The 21,977-nt window shown below is 43.1% G+C and overlaps 1 protein-coding gene across 2 annotated transcripts in view; it reads right to left on the reverse strand.

Annotated features, from left to right (window-relative positions):
- The window catches only part of NUP37 (nucleoporin 37), a 47,581-nt gene that overhangs the window by 20,137 nt on the left and 5,467 nt on the right, over positions 1-21,977 (reverse strand). For both annotated transcript variants that reach the window (XM_077265621.1, XM_077265622.1), the window contains exons 2-5: positions 19,426-19,603; positions 8,982-9,106; positions 5,523-5,595; positions 2,359-2,453 (exon numbers count right to left, since the gene is read on the reverse strand). In XM_077265621.1, the coding sequence (XP_077121736.1) occupies positions 2,359-2,453; positions 5,523-5,595; positions 8,982-9,106; positions 19,426-19,593 (461 nt within the window). In that variant the 5' untranslated portion in view covers positions 19,594-19,603. The remainder of the gene's footprint in view (positions 1-2,358; positions 2,454-5,522; positions 5,596-8,981; positions 9,107-19,425; positions 19,604-21,977) is intronic.

A 21,977-nucleotide genomic window follows, 5' to 3' on the forward strand; every position in this document is an offset into this window, starting at 1 on the left:
TTTAAAGCCAACCAGGCAAAACTCACAGCTGGGGGACGCAACCCTCAGCTGTCAGCTTCAGCAAGACTGGTTATTAAGAATAGAGGGGTCTCCACACGGTATTTTTTAATTATTTAAATAATGGCGTGGGGTCCCCCCCCATTTTTGACAACCAGCCTTGCTATAGCAGACAGCTGGGTGCTGGTATTCTCAGACTGGTAAGGGGCCATGGATATTGTCACCTTTGTATTGTCAGGTGACATCAAGCCCACGGATTAGTAATGGAGAAGAGTCTATAAGATACCTATCCATTACTAATCCTATAGTAATATTGTATATTTATAAATAAAGAGACAGCCAGAATAAAGTCTTTTATTTTAAATAAAACAAAACACTTTTACTTTTTTATTTAAAAATAACAAACACAGTTATACTCACCTAACACCTATTCCACTGAAGCCCTCGTCTTCTGTAATGAAACAAAAATAAAAAAAAACAACAATATTCCTCACCTATCCGCCGTTCTGTCTCACGCCATAATCAATGTTTGGGGGATAAACAGTTTTCAACCTGGACGGTGCCAAGATGCGATCATTCAGGCTGAGAACCACTGGTGACTGAACTGCTGAGAGCGCAGCATCAGTGACGTCATCGAAGTTACCGCCGGTCACTGAGGCTGCATTCCCAGCTGGGCGGAAATGCGGTGACCTCGGTGAGGAATATTGTTGTTTTTCTTTTATTACATTAGAAGAGGGATTCAATTAAATGGGTGTTAGATGAGCATAACTGTGCTTGTTAGCTTTAAATAAAAAAGTTAAACTGTTTTGTTTTATTTCATATAAAACACTTTATTCTGGCTGTGTCTTTATTTACCATGCAACCACAGGATTAGTAATGGATAGGTTTCTTTTTGACACCTCTCCACTACTAATCCGTGGGCTTAATGTCACCTGACAATATAAAGGTAACATCAGTCCCACAAATATGAACCCCACTTGACACTGATACAGTGCAAGTGGGAAGGGCAGGGCAAAGCTCCAGTACTGTACATCTAATAGATGCGCCTTTAAGCTGCAGGCTGCTATTTTTAGGCTGGGGGGGGGGCCTTACCAGCCTGAAAATACCAGCCCCAAGCTGTCTGCTTTAGCAAGGCTGGTTGTCAAAAATGAAAGGGACCCCACACGTTTTTTTTTATTGTTTATTTAAATAAGTAAAAAATACAGCATGGGGACCCCTCTATTCTTAATATTTTTTTAAATTATTTATTTACAGCGCAAGAGCTGGCTGATGAATACTCCCATCAGCCGCTCATGCTCTCCCTGTTACTAGTGGCAGCAGGCGTCGGCTGAAGGGAGCAGTAGTCCCCATCAGCAGACCCCAGTGACTGGAGGTAAACTTTATATCTCCGATCACAGCTGCGCACTCTCGCTGTCTTTTGACAGCATGGGAACTGTGGCTGTCTGACTGGCGGTGATGATTTTACCTCCGATCAGAAGTAGTGTTTGCCTCCATGTCATGCACATGACATACACGGGATGTTCGGGGCCCCAATCAAGTGAATGGGGTCCAGGTACTGTTCTGGTACCCGAACCCTAACTTTTTGTAACTTTTTGGCTGAACCTGCTGGACCCGAATATCCAGATGTCCACCCATCTCTAACTATGACCTCTCATAACAGTTAGGCTACTTTCACACTAGCGTCGGGCTCAGCCCGTTGCAGTGCGTCGGGCCGAGGTTACCGACGCTAGCGCTGTCTCTGCCGCACAACGGGGGCAGCGGATGCATTTTTCCAGCGCATCCGCTGCCCCATTGTGAGGTGCGGGGAGGTGGGGGCGGAGTTCCGGCCGCGCATGCGTGGTCGGAAAAAGCGGACCGTCGGCGGCAAAAAACGTTACATGTAGCGTTTTTTTGTGCCGACGGTCCGCCACAACACGGCGCAACGTCGCATAATGTTAGCCAATGGAGAAAAAACGCATCCTGCAAGCACTTTTGCAGGATGCGTTTTTTCTGCAAAACGACGCATTGTGATGGATTGCAGTTAACGCTAGTGTGAAAGTAGCCTTAGTTAATTAGCTGCTAGTGGTTATGTAACCATGGATACCTAAGCTACTGCAATGTCCAGCACATGGGGTAAACGACATAACTTATCAGAAGAACTACACTACATTTCTAATTGGAGATATTTGCTAATATTATTATTACTGGGAAACCTCCTTTAAGTCACTTCATTGAATATTTCAACATTAAGAATCAAACGTAAGGTTTGAGAATCAAAACAAAAGGATTTATGCAATTACTCACCAGTTACCAGTAATGATTAAAAAGACAATTTAAGGCGAGCAGCAATTTTAAATGGACAAAAATTGTTTTCTTTCCTACCTGCATGTGTGGTCATCACTGACGCTTGCAATTTCATTTCCATCGCAAGAAGAAAAAACCACGTCATTTATGTAGCCCTGATGACCCTGCAGGACCTTCCAAATGGAAATTGGAGAGCAACTTTAGAAATGTTATAATTACTATTACTTGAACAACCGACACACTAATGATACCGGATGGTTACAATAAAAAAATTGTCTGCAAGTGAAAAATTACAAGTCTATTGCAGAGAATATGAGAACAGGGTTACATGAGTCTTCAGCTTCCTAAGGACCAGGCCTAATTTGGTATTAATCTCCACACCAAATTTATATAGCTTTATTTATGTTTTATTAGATTTGTACAATAAATGTTTAGGTTTTTTTTTTATAAGAAATCATTTCCTTCTGTGTCACCATACTGTCAACTGAGCTATACGAGGCTTATTTTTCATGGAACAAGTGGTAGATTACACCGCTTACATTTTTGGGCACCAACCGCTTTTTGATCACTTTTTTTTCCTTTTTTTTGCAGGAGGGATGAAGAGAAAAGTTAACAATACTGGCATTGTTTGTTGTACTTTCTTTTGCCATTTACTGTGTGGAATAAAGATACAGTTTTATAGTATGGCTGTGATGCGGTGGAATGACACGTGATGCCCAATCAGCCCTGGCGTCACTGACTCCGCCTTCGGATAAATTAACCATGAAGATTCAGCCAGGGATCAGCTGCTGCGCCCGAACTTCCTCATCATGTTCAGTTTGTCCAAAGGCGGAGACAGTGACGCCAGCGTTGATTAGGTGCCGGCCGTAACGTGTCACAACACCGCATCACAGCCCCGGGAGGGGAATACTGGCTTTATTATGTTATCGGGGAATAACATTTAGTTTAAGAAAGGATTGTCCTAGTAGTGGACAACCCCTTTAAGGAGTCAGGGGGAACAGGAATAAGTGGAGAAAGCAGAATTCTATGATAAGATATATTTTTATGTCATTAACAGTGACTTGTATTGATTGATTTATGCAGTTTACTGGAACGACAGTGACCATATAAGAGCTTTTAGAACAGCTGATATGGTCAAGCAGACATAGGAAATTATGGCCATTGGTAACATGGGCTGTGAAATTAGTATGCAGATTATATTTTATACAGTAAACTACAAAAGTGAGTTCACCCCTCACATTTTTGTAAATATTTTATTATATCTTCTGTGTTGTCCCATGAAAAGATATGACACTTTGATACAAATGTAAAGTAGTCAGTCTACAGCTTGTATAACAGTGTACATTTGACGTGCCCTCTAAATAACACAACACATTGCCATTAATGTCTAAACCACTGGCAACATCAAGGAGCATCGCACAGGGAGTGAGCTCCCTGTCTGCTCCCATCAGCACCATGCGATGCGATTGTCTGAAGGGCCACTCTGCCAGATAGAAGCCGTTACTCCAAAAGAAACCTAAAAAATCCAGATTAATGTTTGCAAATGCACAGGGGAACAAAGACCTGGATTTTTGGAGACCTGTCCTGTGGTCTGATGAAACTAAAATTGAACTTTTTAGGCATAATGACCATCATTACGTTTGGAGGAAAAAGGGAGAAGCTTGGAAGCCTTAGAACACCATCCCAACTGTGAAACACGGGGGTGGTAGCATCATGTTGTAGAGTTGTTTTGCCGCAGGACCGACTAGTGCACCTCACAAAATAGATGGCATCATGAGAAAAGAAGATTAAGTGGCAATACTGAAGCAACATCTGAAGACATCAGCCAGGAAGTTAAACCTTAGGAGGAAATGGGTCTTCCAAATGGACAATGACCCGAAGAATACTGCTAAAATGGTGACAAAGTGGCTTAAGGATATCAAAGTCAGTATTTTAGAGTGGCCATCACATAGCCCTGATCTCAATCCTATTGAAAATTTATGGGCAAAGCTGAATAGGCTGCGAGCAAGGCGACCTACAAACCTGGATCAGTCACACCAGTTTTGTCAGGAGGAATGGGCCCAAATTCCAACCAACTATAGTGAGAAGCTTGTGGAAGGATATCCCAAATGTTTGACCCAAGTCGTTCAGTTTAAGGGCATTGGTACCAAATACTAATGAAATGTATGTAAACTTTTGACTTTGCAGTAAGTAATAAAATGCCTTAAAACATTCTCTCTCTCATTATTCTGGCATTTGGCAAATATTAATAATTATGGTAATCCTAATTGACCTAAAACAGGAAAGGCTTATTCTGATTTCATGTCAGATATTGAGAAACAATGCACATATGTCTTTTTATATAGTATATGTAAACTTCTGGCTCCAATTGTATAATATCAGACATTGCAGTGTAACACTGAATTCAACAGAGACAGAGAGGAGGACCTTGCTCACAAACTTACAACCTATGATTTTACCACAAAAGCAAATAGAAAACCTGAAGATTAATACTCGAATATGGAAAAAAAAATGTGCATAATAGTTTGGAAGATTAAGAACTTCCACTCATCAGGGTATGTGTCCACGTTCAGGATTGCATCAGTGTTTGGTCAGGATTTTCCATCAGTATTTGTAAGCCAAAACCAGGAGTGGGTGATAAATGCAGAAGTGGTGCATATGTTTCTATTATACTTTTCCTCTAATTGTTCCACTCCTGGTTTTGGCTTACAAATACTGATGAAAAATCCTGACCAAATCCTGATGCAATCCTGAACGTGGACACATACCCTCAGAGTCATGGAGAATGTCAACAACTAAGCCTAGAAACTACAGAAACAGTGGCATTTTAGGACACAATGTTCATATGCAAACATTTTAACAGTGCCACAGTCGTCCAATCATAGTCACTGGTCACTTGGTGGCAACTTTTCAACATTTTTACAGCTATGGAAGCAGGATGGACTGCTGCTGATGTGTCAGGTAGGGAGCAAATAGCAAGACATAGGACTCATGAGGCCCTAGCAGCCCGTGTTCCTTGTAATCTTTTTACAGGGTCGCATAAGTTACTCGTATCATTGCTTAACCCTAATCAGATTTATTTTACTGGTAACAATACTTAATAATTTGGATTCAAGCAATTAGTCTATACAGAAATAATGATTTGGGTGATATAAAATGTCAATATATGATTCACAAAGGCCTCGAATAGTACATTTGAGAATACCGTGACAATACTTTTTAACACCAGCTAGAGTACATACCTTGTATTCATGCTGCTCATGGAAATCGGAAGTGAAAATCCTTAACGTTTTATCTCCGGCTGCCGTGCAAAATCTAAGTTAACAAAGAAAACAAAGTGCAGCTATCAATTTGAAAAATATAAATAAAATTTACAGTAAAATTGGAATCAATTTACAAATAAGTTTGGTTATTGTTTTTGTGCAAATTTTGAATTATTTCTTGAAGAATCAAGTTTAACCATGTTGACAAATCATACTGTTAGGGCCCCTTCACACTGTGCAATCAAAGTCTGAACGAGCGTTCGATTTGTGACGTTTATCCGTCCTCGTTCCGAGGTTGCAAAGTGTGACATGGCGTTACGATCTGCGACGCAGCCCAGCATCGTACGATGTGAAAGAAAGAGCAGAACTTTCTTTCGTCGTAAATGTCTCGCTGTGGCGGTCGAAATCGTAGTATGTGACGGCGGTCATACGAGCTCGTAATGCGACTACGTGGGTTGGGCTTCCGCATACCTGTCTCCTGATTGGGCGTGACGTTTTAGCACGCCCATGCTGGTAATACGTCACGCTCGGAGTCGTAGGACTATGGCGGTGTGAAGGGTAGCGTACGATTGCGACGCGTGACGTTCACATCGCAACTACGTCAGAAAAAGCGTTAACATCGTAGAGTGTGACCGCTGGCTACGAGCTCGTACTGCGATGTCGAATATGACGCAAATGCGTCGTAATCGTAGCAGAATCGACCAGTGTGAAGGGGCCCTTAGGCTAAGGCTGGTTCCACAAAACTATTATTTAAGACTTTAGTAAAGACCACTGGCAAGTCTCCTAATCCAAACAGCCGCATACAACCCCAATTCTAAAAAGTTGGGATTCTGTGTAAAATGTAAAGAAAACAAGAATGCAATGATTTGGAAATCTCTTACAGCCATATTGTATTCACAACAGAACATATCAGAATGTGAAAGTCAGACAATTTTACATTTCATCTGAAAAAATTAACTAATTTAGAAATTGTTAGAAGCAACACATCTGAAAAAAAGTTGAGAGAAGATTAACAAAAGGCTGGAAATGTAAGTGGTACTAATGAAAAACAGCTGGAGGGTCACACTGTTGTATTTGAAGAGCATGTTAGAGAGGCAGAGTCTCTCAGAAGCAAAGATGGTCAGAGTTTCATCAAGCTGTGAACAACTACATCTACATCTTGTGGAACAATTTCAGAAAAAAATGTTTCTCAATGTAAAATTGCAGACTTCGAATCTCCCATAATTTACGACACATAATATCCTCACAATATTCAGATTATGGAGAAATCCCTGCACAAAAGGAACAGGTATAGTTTTTTTTTTTTTTTTTTACTATTTACTATTTTAGTGCCTTAAAGAATGTTGAACTTTGTAATAGAAAAAAAAAGTTCATTTGCTACATTACTTTCCAATTCCCATAATTGTTTCATTTTTCCCATCAATAGAGCTGTGTGATGGTTTGTTTCTGTTGTATGGCAAACTGTAGGATTTATTTATACCATTTTGGTACACATAAAAGGTTTTGATCACTTATTACATTAAAAAAAACACAATTCTGGATTTTTTCCTCTTTACAGAGTCTGAATAGGTCAGACTTTTTACAGATGCAGCAATACCACATATGTATATTTTCTATATTTCTTTATTTTTAGCTGGGGAAAAGGGGGAGATTTGACTTTGTATAGTTTCTTTTACATTTAAAAAAAAATTTGCCTACTTTTCACTTTCTCCTTAAGGGACTTAAACCTGCAATTGTTTGATCGCTTCTACTATGTACAGAAATACTATAGTATTGCTGTATGGAGTAAAAATTAGTGTCTACTATTCCACCCTATGGCTGGACGTCACAGAAAAAAAACCTCAACAGTCATGGGGCCTAAATGAACGTTGGGGCCGGATTGCAGTGCTTAATAGTAACATTTAAAGCATTAACAGCAGCGATTGGTGGTAGCAGTGGGAGGCATACTCCAGACATAAACCTCTCCACTGTAGTCCAGGATAGAGAACCTTGGAAAGAAGAACCTTTCATTAGCTTAGAATTTCCAAATAGTGTATATGAAAATAGCTAAATCTTCCACTTGACTCGGCTCCAGCCATGTGTCCAATTATCTCTTCAGCTACTCCTGACTTCTATCCAGCTACCAAACTTTTCTGCAAAGCTCATAGGTGTTGTCCACACTTTCAATTCAGCTGTATTAAAGGGAACCTACCACCCCGTTTTTTAAAAATTAGATAAAAATAGTGTGAAATAGGGGCAGAGCTGGGCTTTACATTAGGGCCTTTTCGGTGCCTTTACACCCCCGTTAGGCTGCCCAAATACCTTTGTGAAGTGGCCGTTTTCTGCTGTCACTCAAGTGGGTCAGGTCGGATGGGCGTGGTCACAGCGCTGTTTGTCCCCCAGGATCCTGCTCATCATTACGTTGGTGGCGTAGTGGTGTGCGCATGTCCAAAGAAGATCCACTGCCCAGGAGATGAATAACGGCGCGGTCTTCGCTATTCAGCCGTTTACCGGTGGGCGCGGCCATCTTTCCTGTGGCCGCGCCTGCGCAGATGGAGCGCTCTGCTGCCCGGGACTTCAGGAAAATGGCCGCGGGATTCCGCGCGTGCGCAGATGGAGATCGCGGCGGCCATTTTCCTGAAGTCCCGGGCAGCAGAGCGCTCCATCTGCGCAGGCGCGGCCACAGGAAAGATGGCCGCGCCCACCGGTAAACGGCTGAATAGCGAAGACCGCGCCGTTATTCATCTCCTGGGCAGTGGATCTTCTTTGGACATGCGCACACCACTACGCCACCAACGTAATGATGAGCAGGATCCTGGGGGACAAACAGCGCTGTGACCACGCCCATCCGACCTGACCCACTTGAGTGACAGCAGAAAACGGCCACTTCACAAAGGTATTTGGGCAGCCTAACGGGGGTGTAAAGGCACCGAAAAGGCCCTAATGTAAAGCCCAGCTCTGCCCCTATTTCACACTATTTTTATCTAATTTTTAAAAAACGGGGTGGTAGGTTCCCTTTAAGATTCCAAATTATTAACTCTTCTTAATTATTCTTGGGGCTGTTGATGTCATTGTCTCTGCTATCAAGATACTGGATAAATAGCTCGTCTCGAATAACAAGATACCAGGGTGCCTATACATCTCTGCTATTCTGGTTTGTGAATCCGCACCCCTGCTGCAATATATCAGTTTGCGGCTATACATCTCTGTTGTTCGTGTACAATCCATATATCTGGCTCAGCTACATCTAGTGCTTCCATCTCTCCTTTCCCATCTGCTATGCTATGCTGGTCCCTGATGATAAACATGAATGCTGTCTGGTAAGTCAAGCGCCATCTATTCTGCTCCCCCTCACCTGCGGCTGAGAGAATCACCCCATTAGGCGAGTCCCTAACAAATATAGACAATTTTTGACAATAGTGTTCTTTTAATATCATAAGGTGAGTAAAGAATCTGTACCTTAGGAGGGGAGGCAAAACATCACACTTGGTTTCTGGACTCCAGGCTATGGCATCAACTCTTGCTCCATGACTAAATGTTTTGAGAATCTTGAACTCTACACCGTTTATGCTAGAGTCTTCTTCCTGTATTACACAGAAAAGTAAATATACAGACACTTCTAGAAGCTTTTACTTGGAATACGGTGACGGCCTCTGTAGATGTCGTCTATATCAGTTTACTAACGTTTAAACTAATGTGGAAATGAGGACCACATACGTATCACCATATGAAGTGGCTTCTTTAGACGCATTCTGCTTCCTCGGGGGAAGGCAATCTATCTGGCGATACGTTTGGAGCCGTAAATCCCACATGACTTTCTCCATGAACCACTTCACTCAGGGGACTATGCACATGGCACTTTATTAAATACGGTTACTGTTTGCTCTTAATTATAATTTTTTAATACTGCACTATTTATGGATCATGGTCCATACCTAATGTGTTGCACAATTCTATTTAGTAACTATTTTGATATTATTTTACATGTAGTGTTTATTCACACCCACAGGGTGGGCCATTTATAAGGATACACCTAGATAACATGGGAATGGTTGGTGATATCAACTTCCTGTTTGTGGCACATTAGTATATGGGAGGGGGAAAACTTTTCAAGATGGGTGGTGACCATGGCGGCCATTTTGAAGTCGGCCATTTTTGAATGCAACTTTATAAATGGCCCACCCAGGTGTATCCATTTAAATGGCCCACCCTGTATTTTGGACATTCAGTATTTATAAATGGCTCTCTTGATTGTCATGGCAGTCCAATATGTTTAATCTCAGTGCCATATTTTGGTCTAAGAAATGGGTTTTGGCACTATGTGTACAATCTTTTTTTTAAAGTTTTTAGTTGTTTTGTCTAGACTTTTGTATGTCCTTTATAATAAAAATGTATATTGGTAAAATGCAAGATCTGCAACCTTATTCCTTTTTTTTACCCCCAATTGTCTTTTTCTTTGTTTTTGACCTATGCATGTTAACACCACCATCATATAGGTGGTGTCCTCTCCACTGAGATTTCTTGTGCCATAAAATTTCCCATTACTATACATTTTATTCTTCTTTATATACATAAATAATAATAGACTTGGTAATGCAATGTACTCAGTTACGGGTGCATTTACGTGGTTGCACTTTACAGCCACAATGGCCTGCCTGATCAAGGGTGTCCTAATTTGATCCAATAACCTCATATATAAGCATGACTCTCATAGTTCTCGCTGTCGGATTGGGCATTACTGCTGTAACACGAACTGTAAAATACACCGGTGGACACAGACAGACGAGGGCCCCTCTGCAAGAATATATGGGCCCTTTGCAGTCCAATAGCTCATCATAATGCACAATTCCAACTGTTTTGGAGGTGGATATGGGCCCCCTCACCTCTTGAGCCCGTGTGGCTGCACAGATTGCACCAATGATATGTCTGCCCTTGGTAAAATATAGTCAAGTCGATAACGGTTAACGCAATGTGTATGGTTTTACTTTTCTATTGGGTCCTATTTACATTGCATTGTCCATTGGGCCTGTGCACTGCAACCCTATGGTGCATTATCAAACGTTTCCATAGGGAGCCATGTACCCCACAGATGCTGGAACGCATTGGTACACCTTTCTTTAGCTATGCGATCTTATACAGAGTGTGGGAACAGACCCTCAGTTGGCATTTATTGAGACATCCAATTTAACTATAGATATATACCGGACATGTTATTCGGAGGACCTCAAATCTAGTCTCGAATTGCTCCTTCTATAGGGCATGCACATTTATTTGGGAGGCAGAAGCTAGCTTAAATGGACAATCATCCAACATTATGAAGTATTACATAACACTGCAGAAGTTCCCATGTTCCATTGGCTGCAAAAATGACCAAGCCATAGATTGGTTAGGCACAGACAACACAGCTGTGTGCAGCAGTTTCCACTGCAGCACCACAGACAGGTCACCTCCACTACTACTGCACACTGTGCTCTACACGAAGGCTGAGCAGTGTGCTGGAAGGTTGGAGCCTAGATCACGGGACAAGAAGACTGCAGAGTACACGAAGCTCAGCAGTGCACACAGCGCTGGCACCTTACATGTCACGGTGAGTCTGTCATATTCAGCTGTCACATACATCTTGTATCTCACTAGCCCTGAATTATCTCTTGCTGCTTTAGTAGAGTGATGATAGTTATAAATGTATGGTATTGTATAGAGGGGGGCTATGGTGGCAAATGGCTGAGATCCAGAAGTAGTAATCATGGCTGTTACCAAGTAAATTCAAACAATGATATGTTCCCGACAGTGTACAAATGTTATATGGAAACCCATGGTGTGAATGGAACTAATGGTACTATCACAATGTGCACATAATGATATCAATATTATTTATCGGCTCACCTACATACTAAAAACATGATAATAACGCATAAAATGACTGATTAATAATGGCATAATAACATATGATACTACTGCCTATATTCCTATTGGAAGCTAGTTATAGTTTTGTAGTTTTTAAGGTTGAAGGTAGACTTAAGGGGGTATTCCCATCTGCAAGATCCTCTCCCAATATGTAGTAGGTGTAATAATAATAATAATATTAGCAAATATCTCCAATTAGAAATGTAGTATAGTTTTTCTGATTTGCTATGTCTCTAGTGGTATCTATGTGCCCTTAGATACCCATGGTTACGACCACTAGCCACTAACTGTCACTATATCAGTGGTCGTAACCGTGGATACCTAAGGTCCTGCAAAGTGAATCAGAAGAACTATACTACATTTCTAATTGGAGTTATTTGCTAATATTCTTACACCTACTACATATTGGGATAGGATCTTGGAGATGGGAATACTCCTTTAAGTCCATTGAGTTCAACCTATAGCCTAATATGTTACAAATGGCTGTAGAACTATTGTTTTTGTTGTCAATCTAATATATAATTGCCTAGAATACTACTTCCTGCAATTTGTGCCAACTTCCGTGGCTTTGTCCGGAGCTAATGTCCGGAGATAATGTCCGGAGATAAGTGACGTCACCAGTGTCCTACACCCAGGCAGAGCACAGGGGCCCCAGGCAGCATATGGGGCCCCAGGCAGAGCACAGGGGCCCCAGGCAGCATATGGGGCCCCAGGCAGAGCACAGTGGTCCCAGGCAGAGCACAGGGGCCCCAGGCAGCCTATGGGGCCCCAGGCAGAGCACAGTGGCCCCAGGCAGAGCACAGGGGCCCCAGGCAGCATATGGGGCCCCAGGCAGAGCACAGGGGCCCCAGGCAGCATATGGGGCCCCAGGCAGAGCACAGTGGCCCCAGGCAGAGCACAGGGGCCCCAGGCAGAACATGGGGCCCCAGGCAGAGCACAGGGGCCCCAGGCAGCATATGGGGCCCCAGGCAGAGCACAGGGGCCCCAGGCAGCATATGGGGCCCCAGGCAGAGCACAGGGGCCCCAGGCAGAGCACAGGGGCCCCAGGCAGAACATGGGGCCCCAGGCAGAACATGGGGCCCCAGGCAGAGCACAGGGGCCCCAGGCAGAGCACAGGGGCCCCAGGCAGCATATGGGGCCCCAGGCAGAGCACAGGGGCCCCAGGCAGCATATGGGGCCCCAGGCAGAGCACAGCGATATTTTGGACCACTGTGCGGTGTTTCAGACCCCCTGTGTGATGTCTGGGGCCCTGTTCTTAAGTATATTAAAGATTAAAGTAACGTATATTAAAGTATATTATAGATCAAATTTGACACGTTTATGAGCACCATTGAGTGATATACTCAAGAATGACATAATTTTTCAACATTTTATGGTTTCAAACTGTAAACACTCAGAGTTTTTTTTACTTCAACCAGAAAACCTTAACGGTTCATAAAAAACTTGACTGTTCAGGATATGATAAAAGTCATAGTATTCTGAATCTTTAACTTATAAAGATACCTTTACATGGGGTGATTATTGGTTCCAGAGAGGCTTTCGGCCGATAATCGTACACATGGCTGGTGACAGGACAATACAATATAAACGTTCAAAGGTAAACACTGATAACATTAAAATCTAATATATAATTGCCTAGAATACTACTTCCGGCAATTTGTGCCAACTTCCGTGGCTTTGTCCGGAGATAATGTCCGGAGATAAGTGACGTCACCAGCGTCCTACACCCGCTCAGGGTGGACAAAGATATATGCCTTCGTGGTGCGCGGCACTTTTCTGATTGGTTGCCGCCTGTCGCGAGCGACCAATCAGAAATGTGCCGTACTGTCAAGAATTGTCAAGAGCTGGTGAGTGCAGCCATTTTTTGTTCTTTCTTACTATTATTTATTAATTGTATTATTCTTACATTTGAATAAATAAAGTATATATGGATTCTAGACTCCCGATTCTTTAGAATCGGGCTGCCATCTAGTCAGAAATAATACATTGGCCACCACATGCTGATTCTTCATGCACGGTTACAACAACTTTAATGTGATTTAGCCTAAAAAAAACAAAAGATTACAATTACATAACGCAAATGATTCAGTGCTCCACAGAGGCTGCCTCAATGGAGAATGCATATAGTTGTGATGATTGAATTACAAGGGAGACACGGAAGGCAGGCAATGGATTTTCTGCCACTAGAAAAATTAAGAGGGGATTTTCTGTTTACAAAATTATCACTGAAATTAAAGCAAGTAGGCAATTTCAACCAAAATCTCTAGCGACCCAACATGTCAAGTTCAGCTGATATCAGCAAACACGAATTCTAAATTACATTATACAGAAGCATGAGAAATATACTGTATATGTGCCCCTGCTGTGTACTGTGTAATGGCCGCGTCTGAATATACAGGGACATCGTCTGATCATACCACAGCTACTGGGCAGGGGAGGAAGCAAAAGACAGTAAACAGACGATATAGCAGTGGGTTGCAGCTCACATTTTCTGTGAGGTAAAACATTACCCTGCCTGTTTTATCACATGAGCGAGTGTAGCATCGCCCAGAGATTATCATAAATCAAGTCAGTGATGTAGGAGCTCCAGCTGCTGGTGAGCTTATATGCCACTGACTTGAGTTATGATGAGCTCAGACGGCTGAATATGTGGAAGAAACACTCACTCCTGTGATAAAACAGGCAGGATAATGTTTTACCTCACAGAAAACAATACCTGCCAGGAGAAATGGTATGTGCTGAAAATGTTCCTGCACGGTCAGACACAGCCATTACACAGTCCACAGCAGCGGCACATTTATAAGATTATCTCAGCACAGGAACATTTTTTTTTTAACACCTTCAATTGTGGAACATATTTTCCATCCAAGATCTATTGACTAAAATGTACTCTGTGGGAAAAGCCCTTTAACATAAAACTAGAAGATAAGTAAACATCCAAGCAAGCCACAGTTATGCCATTAATGTCTATAGGTATGCCTGCACTATCTTCTGTATAAGCATAGCTTACGGTAAATACTGTTCTTTATTTCTTCTGATCTGTAGGCCTGTTTATTCAGAGCCTACAGAAACGCCACATTGTGAAGATCTGTATGTAACCCTTTGATTCTCTATTATTCTATTCAACCTTCACTTTACTTTTAGGGGTGAATTCGCACACTGCAGATTTTTGGGGAAAAGTTTTGCAACTGTCCCGTTCATTTGAAAGAATCCTTTTCAGAGAAATGGAACTGATTTTCAGTGGAATGTCAGCAGTGAATGCATTCTAAAAGTTTTTACATTACATAGTACATTAAATGGTGGAATTTATAATACAACACAACAGCAAAGCTTTCATATGGCGAAGTCCATAAAAAAATTAAAGTGTGGTGCTGTAAAGAAAAAAAATGTACAGAGAAAGGGTTAAAAAAAGACAATCCTTTTAACTAATTATTAAAGAATATAATAGTCACTTTTTATATGGAAGTCACACCAAAGAAATGCCTGCTTAAAGGGGTCACATAGGAAGATCATCAAAATGAATCACTATGATATTGGTGAGGGTCCGATCCCTGACACCCCTATCTATCTGCGGTTACCTCCCCATCCCCTCTGGCAGCAGCCCCATGTAAGCACTGTGCAGAGCGAGACAAAGTAGCCTTGTATGTTGTTTAGTGTACAGAACCTTATGTCTTATTCAAGTAAATGAGAAAAAAAACAACACACAGGTCCGCTTTCATCAGGCCACTACAGATAATAGGCAGCTGATCGATGGCTTGGAATCCCACAAATCTCATATTGATCAGATATGTCATCAGTTGATTAGTCCTGGGCAACCCCTTTAAGCAATGAATATGTTATATTTGTGGAGCGGACAGGCTCAGATCCCTCTAGTAAACTAGGAGCTAAATACTCTTGCTCTACTTGGCTCTGCGATCATAATCTGCACTGCTACATTAAGCTCTGTCTTATAAGAGACTAATAAACAAGTCAACTAAACATTTTCAAGAACATCCAAAAGGTCTCGCTAGCCCATGTAAAGCTCTGAGCAGAATGAATGATTTAAGGAGACTGCGTTCCTCTCCGGATGCATTATTCTCATTGATGCATCTGGAAACATGGCAGACGATGTTCTTTTGGCATGCAGAACTAGGACCACTCTTGTGGTCAACTCTGACATTTCACATCACTTTTACATTAACGGATCCCCAGCACTACATCACTAAAGTGTACATTTACACAACTCACAGCTAGCAAATGAAAGATCTTTGTTTTTAAGTAAATTAAGAAATCATTTCTGATGTAGGGAAGAATTTGCTCATGTTAATATCGGTGCTGAATGCCTTTGTCACAGATTTAGTCATAACTTGTAGGAAACAAAAGTGTTAAAAAAAGTAAGTCCATTGTGTCCTGACCATAGCCACTGTGCAGCAGAGCCAGCATTGCACCAAATGCAGAAACTGCCCCATAGAGCACTGTGTCAGGCAAAGGAGGCAGAAGCTGTCTTCTCTCCTGGCTCCAGGGCAGCTCTTACTGGTGGTTTACAACAGGGGTGTCAAACTGCATTCCTCAAGGGCTGCAAACAGGTCATGTTTTCAGGATTTCCTTGTATTGCACAGGTGATCATTTAATCACCTGCACAGAATGATTCCAGCACCTTGTGCAATGAGAAGGAAATCTTGAAAACACGCATGGTTTGAGGCCCTCGAGGAATGCAGTTTGACACCCCTGGTTTACACTATCTTGGTCCTTAATAATAACTTGTCCCTTGATAGAAAGAAATTGAGTTAAATAACTTGAAAAGTCCCCAAATTCTGCCTCTTCCTTGGCGCTTCATTGCTCACATACAGAGATATTCACATTTGTTGCTTTTGGAGTGCAGTATGTTACATCTCTGTAATGCAACCGGGCATTTCTTCACAGTCTTCTCTAGGGGTGTGCGCTTTTACCCCTCAGTCCCAGTTGCAGCCAATCTTAGCTCGGAAGCGTCTGAGACAGTTAAACCAGCTTTAAAAGGATTGTGACAGTAGGTGTTACTACGTAATGTGAGAGCACCATGATATAATTGAACAGACCCGGATTCCAGTGATGTGTCATTTACTGGGCTGTGTGTTGCTGTTTCAATACAATCAGTATTTTATCAACAGGAGATTATCACTACAAGACAGGCTGCCTCCTAGTCCAACCATGCCACCAGCAGTGAATAGCTGCTTTTTGTCAATATACATTGTACAGACAAAGCTGTAGTGTTGGCAAGGTTAGAAAGAGCTCAACATTCCGAGCACTGCTAGATCTGCAGCAGAGAAAACTGTGATTCTATCACAACTGCTGAACCAGGTAAACTACCGTATATAAATCGTAAGCCGACCCAAGTATAAGGCCTCAGTCACACTTACATTTTTTACAATCAGTCACAATCTGTCAAAATGTTGAAAAGACGGATCCTGTACAGATTGTAAAAAACTGATGACTTGTAAAAAACTGATGAACATCTGGGGTTTTTGTCGCAAGGCATCACTGGGAACAGTAGCTGCCGGGAGCATCGCGAGCATCGGGAAGGCTGCGGGGGCCGCCGGAAGATAAGAATATCACGATTTTTTATTATTTTTAACATATCTTTTTACTATTGATGCTGCATAGGCAGCATCAATAGTAAAAAGAGAGAGAGGCATGCTTCCATTATAGCCAACGACGGACAGTGCAGGATCTGTCACTGGGCGATTTTCCGATGTACACAAAAAACGTTTCTATGTACGTTGTCTCCACCCGATGGACAGCGATTTTACGACGGATCCAGCTCACGACGGATGAAACGGAAGGCCATCCGTCACAATCCGTCGCTAATACAAGTCTATGAGACAAAAATGGATCCAGCAGAAACATTTGCTGGATCCGTTTTTTTCACAAAACGACGGATTGTGACGGAAACAGAAAGACGGAAGTGTGAAAGAGGACTAAGCCGAGGCACCTAGTTTTGCCACGGAAAACTGGGTAAGCTTATTGACTCGAGTATAAGCTGGGTATGCATTGTCCCCTCATCACTGTCCTGCTATGTGTGGCTCCTCCGTCCTGGTATGAATGCCTCCCAATCCCTGTCATTGTATGCATGCCTCCCCATCCCTGTCCTGGTATGAATGCCTCCCAATCCCTGTCATTGTATGCATGCCTCCCCATCCCTGTCCTGGTATGAATGCCTCCCCATCCCTGTCCTGGTATGAATGCCTCCCCATCCCTGTCCTGGTATGAATGCCTCCCCATCCCTTTCCCTGTCTGCATGCCTTCCCCTGTTCTGTCCCTGAATGCATGCCTCCCCCATCCCTGTCCTGGTATGAATGCCTCCTCATCCCTGTCTGCATGCCTCCCCATCCCTGTCATTGTATGCATGCCCCCCCGTCCCTGCATGTATGCCTCCCCTGTTCCGTCCCTGTATGCATGTCTCCCCCGTTCCGTCCCTGTGTGCATGTCTCCCCCGTTCCGTCCCTGTGTGCATGCCTCCCCCGTTCTGTCCCTGTGTGCATGCCTCCCCCGTTCTGTCCCTGTGTGCATGCCTCCCCCGTTCTGTCCCTGTGTGCATGCCTCCCCCGTTCTGTCCCTGTGTGCATGCCTCCCCCGTTCCGTCCCTGTATGCATGCCTCCCCCGTTCCGTCCCTGTATGCATGCCTCCCCCGTTCCGTCCCTGTATGCATGTTTCCCCCGTTCCATCCCTGTATGCATGCCTCCCCCGTCCCTGTATGCATGCCTCCCCCGTTCCTATATGCATGCCTCCCCGTATGCATGCCTCCCCCCATCACATCCCTGTATGCATGCCTCCCCCTTTTCCTGTCCTGGTATGCATGCTTCCCCCTTTCCCTGCCCTGGTATGCATGCCTCCCCCGTTCCGTCCCTGTATGCATGCCTCCCCCTTCCCTGTCCTGGTATGAAAGCCTCCCCGTCCCTGTATGCATGCCTCCCAGTTCCGTCCCTGTATGTATGCCTCCTTATTCCCTATTCGTGTGCGCATGTTTCTTATTGAAAACAAAAAACATCCTATTCACCTACCTGCGCGCCCTGGGTGCTGGCAATGCATCTCATTCTGGCCGCCGGCACCTGCCTGCAGCTCTTCCTGTACCGAGCGATCACGTGATACCACTCATTAAGGTAATGACTATGCACTCCACGCCTATGGGAGTGGAGACGCGTCCATATTCATCACCTTAATGAGCAGTACCACGTGATCGCTTGGCACAGGAAGAGCTGCAGGCAGGCGTCAGAATGAGATGCAGTGCCAGCACCGAGGGTGCACAGGTAGGAGAGTATGATGTGTGTGCCAGCTCCTGGCACTTGCTGCTACGCCGTTCCCCCCCTCCCCCTGGCTTTCTGGACCGTGACTCGTGTATAAGCAGAGGGGGGCATCTTCAGCACAAAAAAAAATGTGCTGAAAATCTCGGCTTACACACGAGTATATACGTTAAGTGATATATAGCTGGAATCAGAGTCTCTGTCTCCATTACATGCGGCTATCAAACTACATAGTAAAAGCCTGTTGGCAGATTCCTTTTAAAGGGGTTGTCCAGGCTTTTCACAAAAGGCTGTAGTCATGCTATTTGACAGTAGACTTGTGAATCCTTACATCGCGCGCTGGCAGTGAGACCAAGTGGTCATGTGACTCCACGTATACAATATTTATACTCCCAGTCACATTCCGACTAGACGTGTGCGGCCGGCCTCGCACAATTCAGTTGTATTGAGCGAGGTCGGAATGTGGCCGTGAGTATAAATACTGCATACTTATGGTCACTTGACCGCTCGGTCTCGTCACAGGCAGCAGAGAATTCTCACAGTACGACTAGACTTTTGTGAAAAGCCTGGACAACCTCTTTAACCTAACTTTTTCTTAGCAAGTGATAGGTCATCATTAAGCAGTAAGGAGTATGCACCTGAAATGACTACACTGACAAGTTGCTTGGCAGTCCACATGACAAAGCCTACCGTGTTACCATAACCTATACTGTAATCAGAAATTACTTCACTTTGCACCTACCTGAAATCGGCAAGACGCCACAACGACGTAATTGTTGCCGCCATAAGCGATTAAGGAGCCCAAACCCCCAGAATCAAAGGGGTTAAATTCCACCACATGTACAAAGTCTTCACAGTCCACCGTGTACGTGGCGTTTCTAATCGAGTCTTGCTTCATTCTCTGCTTCATCGCTGCAAAACTGAAAAATCACAAGAGGAGTTTAACAAATAAATGGACTCTAAGGTACAAAATACAAGACGATATTATTCTATGGTATGTACAGGTAATGTATGGACAAGAGGTCATCAGTCTGAACTATTCTACCCTTGTCAAAGTAAAAGGCAAAGTGGGGAATAGTTTTGTCACACATAACTCACGCTTTACCCTTACTTTAAGAAAATTACCTTTATGCACTTCCTTAAATAAAACTGTACTTTAAAGGGAACCTGTCATGTCGCCGAGCACTATTAACAGGAGAAAAAGGGTTAATCTGTAGGTTAATAAAGTTCCAATTCTGTCCGGCCACATTGAAGTGCGGCTACCAGGAGAATTTACTGGGTAGAAAGGGAAAATGAGCAATTGTAAGCAAACAGTGCTATATAATATGAGGACTGCAATATATTAAAGGGATAAAAATAATGATGGGAGGAGGAGGAGGAGGAGTGCTTCTGTAAGAGCAGGAATCAATCTGTGTGCAATGATGTGTATAGGAGACAAGCTAGTACTTAGTCTCCTCCCAGCAGCTCAGCTTGCCAAATCCTAACAGTGAGTATTGTAACTGGCTTTATTTGCCAGGTGAAGCGGTCGTCACGTGAGGTCAAGCATGTGATTTGATAACTGGTGGTCACGTGCTGATTAGCTTTTCATCTACTTCTCTAAATGTCCCAATGAGAGAAGCAGATGAGGCGCTGACTGGCCCATGACTGGAGTTTGCAAATTGCATACTTGCGTCATGTGACGATCGCTCGAACTGGCAAATAAAGCCAAAGTTACTTACTATTAGGATTAACACCATGGAGAAATCTCTTCCGTATTTCAGGTGAGACTTTCCTCTTCAATCGATGGGTATGAGTAAAAAAAAAAAAACTGATACGGATTAAAGGGAACCTGTCATCCCCGAACTCAAAGGTGAGCTAAGCCCACCAGCATCAGGGGCTTATCTACAGCATTCTGTAATGCTGTAGATAAGCCCCCGATGTATCCTGAAAGATGAGAAAAAGAGGTTAGATTATACTGACCCAGGGGCGGTCCGATGGGTGTCGCGGTCCGGGGCCTCCTTTCTTCTTATGATGACGTCCTCTTCTTGTCTTCACGCTGCGGCTCCAGCGTACTTTGTCTGTCCTGTTGAGGGCAGAGTAAAGTACTGCAGTGCGCAGGCGCTGGGCCTCTCTGACCTTTCCCAGCGCCTGCGCACTGCAGTACTTCGCTCTGCCCTCAACAGGGCAGACAAAGTACCAGGGCTGTGGAGTCGGTAAGCCACAGTTGCGACTCCGACTCCTGGATTTTATCAGGTTCCGACTCCGACTCCTTCATAAATGGCCAATTCGTAACAATAAATTTACTGTTGTAAAATATTAACATCGTGCTTATTCAGTTTCTCACCATCCTATAAGTAATCAGACCACTTAGAGCAAAATCTATATTTATTAGAATACAATTAGAATATAGCAAATAACTTTTATAAACTTTTCTAAACTCTTGTAAGTAAATATGCAATAAACACTGTTATGCAGTTAATAAGAAGAAATCTATAAATTTGTCCTCAGAAAAAGTATTGCCTCTGTCAGATCCTCCTTCATGGATGTCCTCAAATCTGATCTATTTATTTTGAGAGCAGAGAACAACCTCTCTACACTAACTTGGGTTGGTGGCAAAGCAGTAACCACTCGGGCAACATCTCCGACAATGTCAGGATACAGAGGAATCGCTTGTTGCACTGTTATTTTTGATGAACGGTCAAATTTCTCAATTTCTTTTAGTGCACATGAAAAATTCTGCTGAAATGTACTGGCTGTGTTCTTTGATGGTAATGACTCTTCTTCTATGCGGAGCTGCTTTGCACGGTCCTTGTGATCCAAATATTTTTCGAAATTAAATTCTTCATCAGTTGATGAGGGTGAAGATGTGGCAGGACGACCAAATTCTTCTTGTTCCTCCTGACTGTTCGGCAACCCTTTCATCCTTACTGCTATTTCAAACAGAGCTTCTTTTCCTATAGTTAACTGTTGATCATCTAGAAGAATCCGATGCATTGGGTCTACATAAACAGCTGCCAAAAGAATGTTATTTTGTAATAGTAGCTCCTCTCTCCGTTTCATTGATGTAGCAATGCCACTTGCAATTAACCCTCCTCTTTGGGACAGGCGAAACATCAGGTTCTTCCTCTCCTTTAAGAAAATACCTGGAGTTAAGTCCTCTGCTTGTAATTTTTTAGTCACTGTAAATGGGTGCTCTAGCAATTTTTCCAGCTCAGTCACCTGATTCCACTGACTTTCATTTAGCGTCAGTTGTGGGTTAGCCATGTCTACAAGAAAGGTTTTCAGTTCAACCAAGCTGAATCATTAAGTACTGCC

This window comes from Ranitomeya variabilis, chromosome 5, assembly GCF_051348905.1.
Source record: "Ranitomeya variabilis isolate aRanVar5 chromosome 5, aRanVar5.hap1, whole genome shotgun sequence".
Lineage (NCBI taxonomy): Eukaryota > Metazoa > Chordata > Amphibia > Anura > Dendrobatidae > Ranitomeya > Ranitomeya variabilis.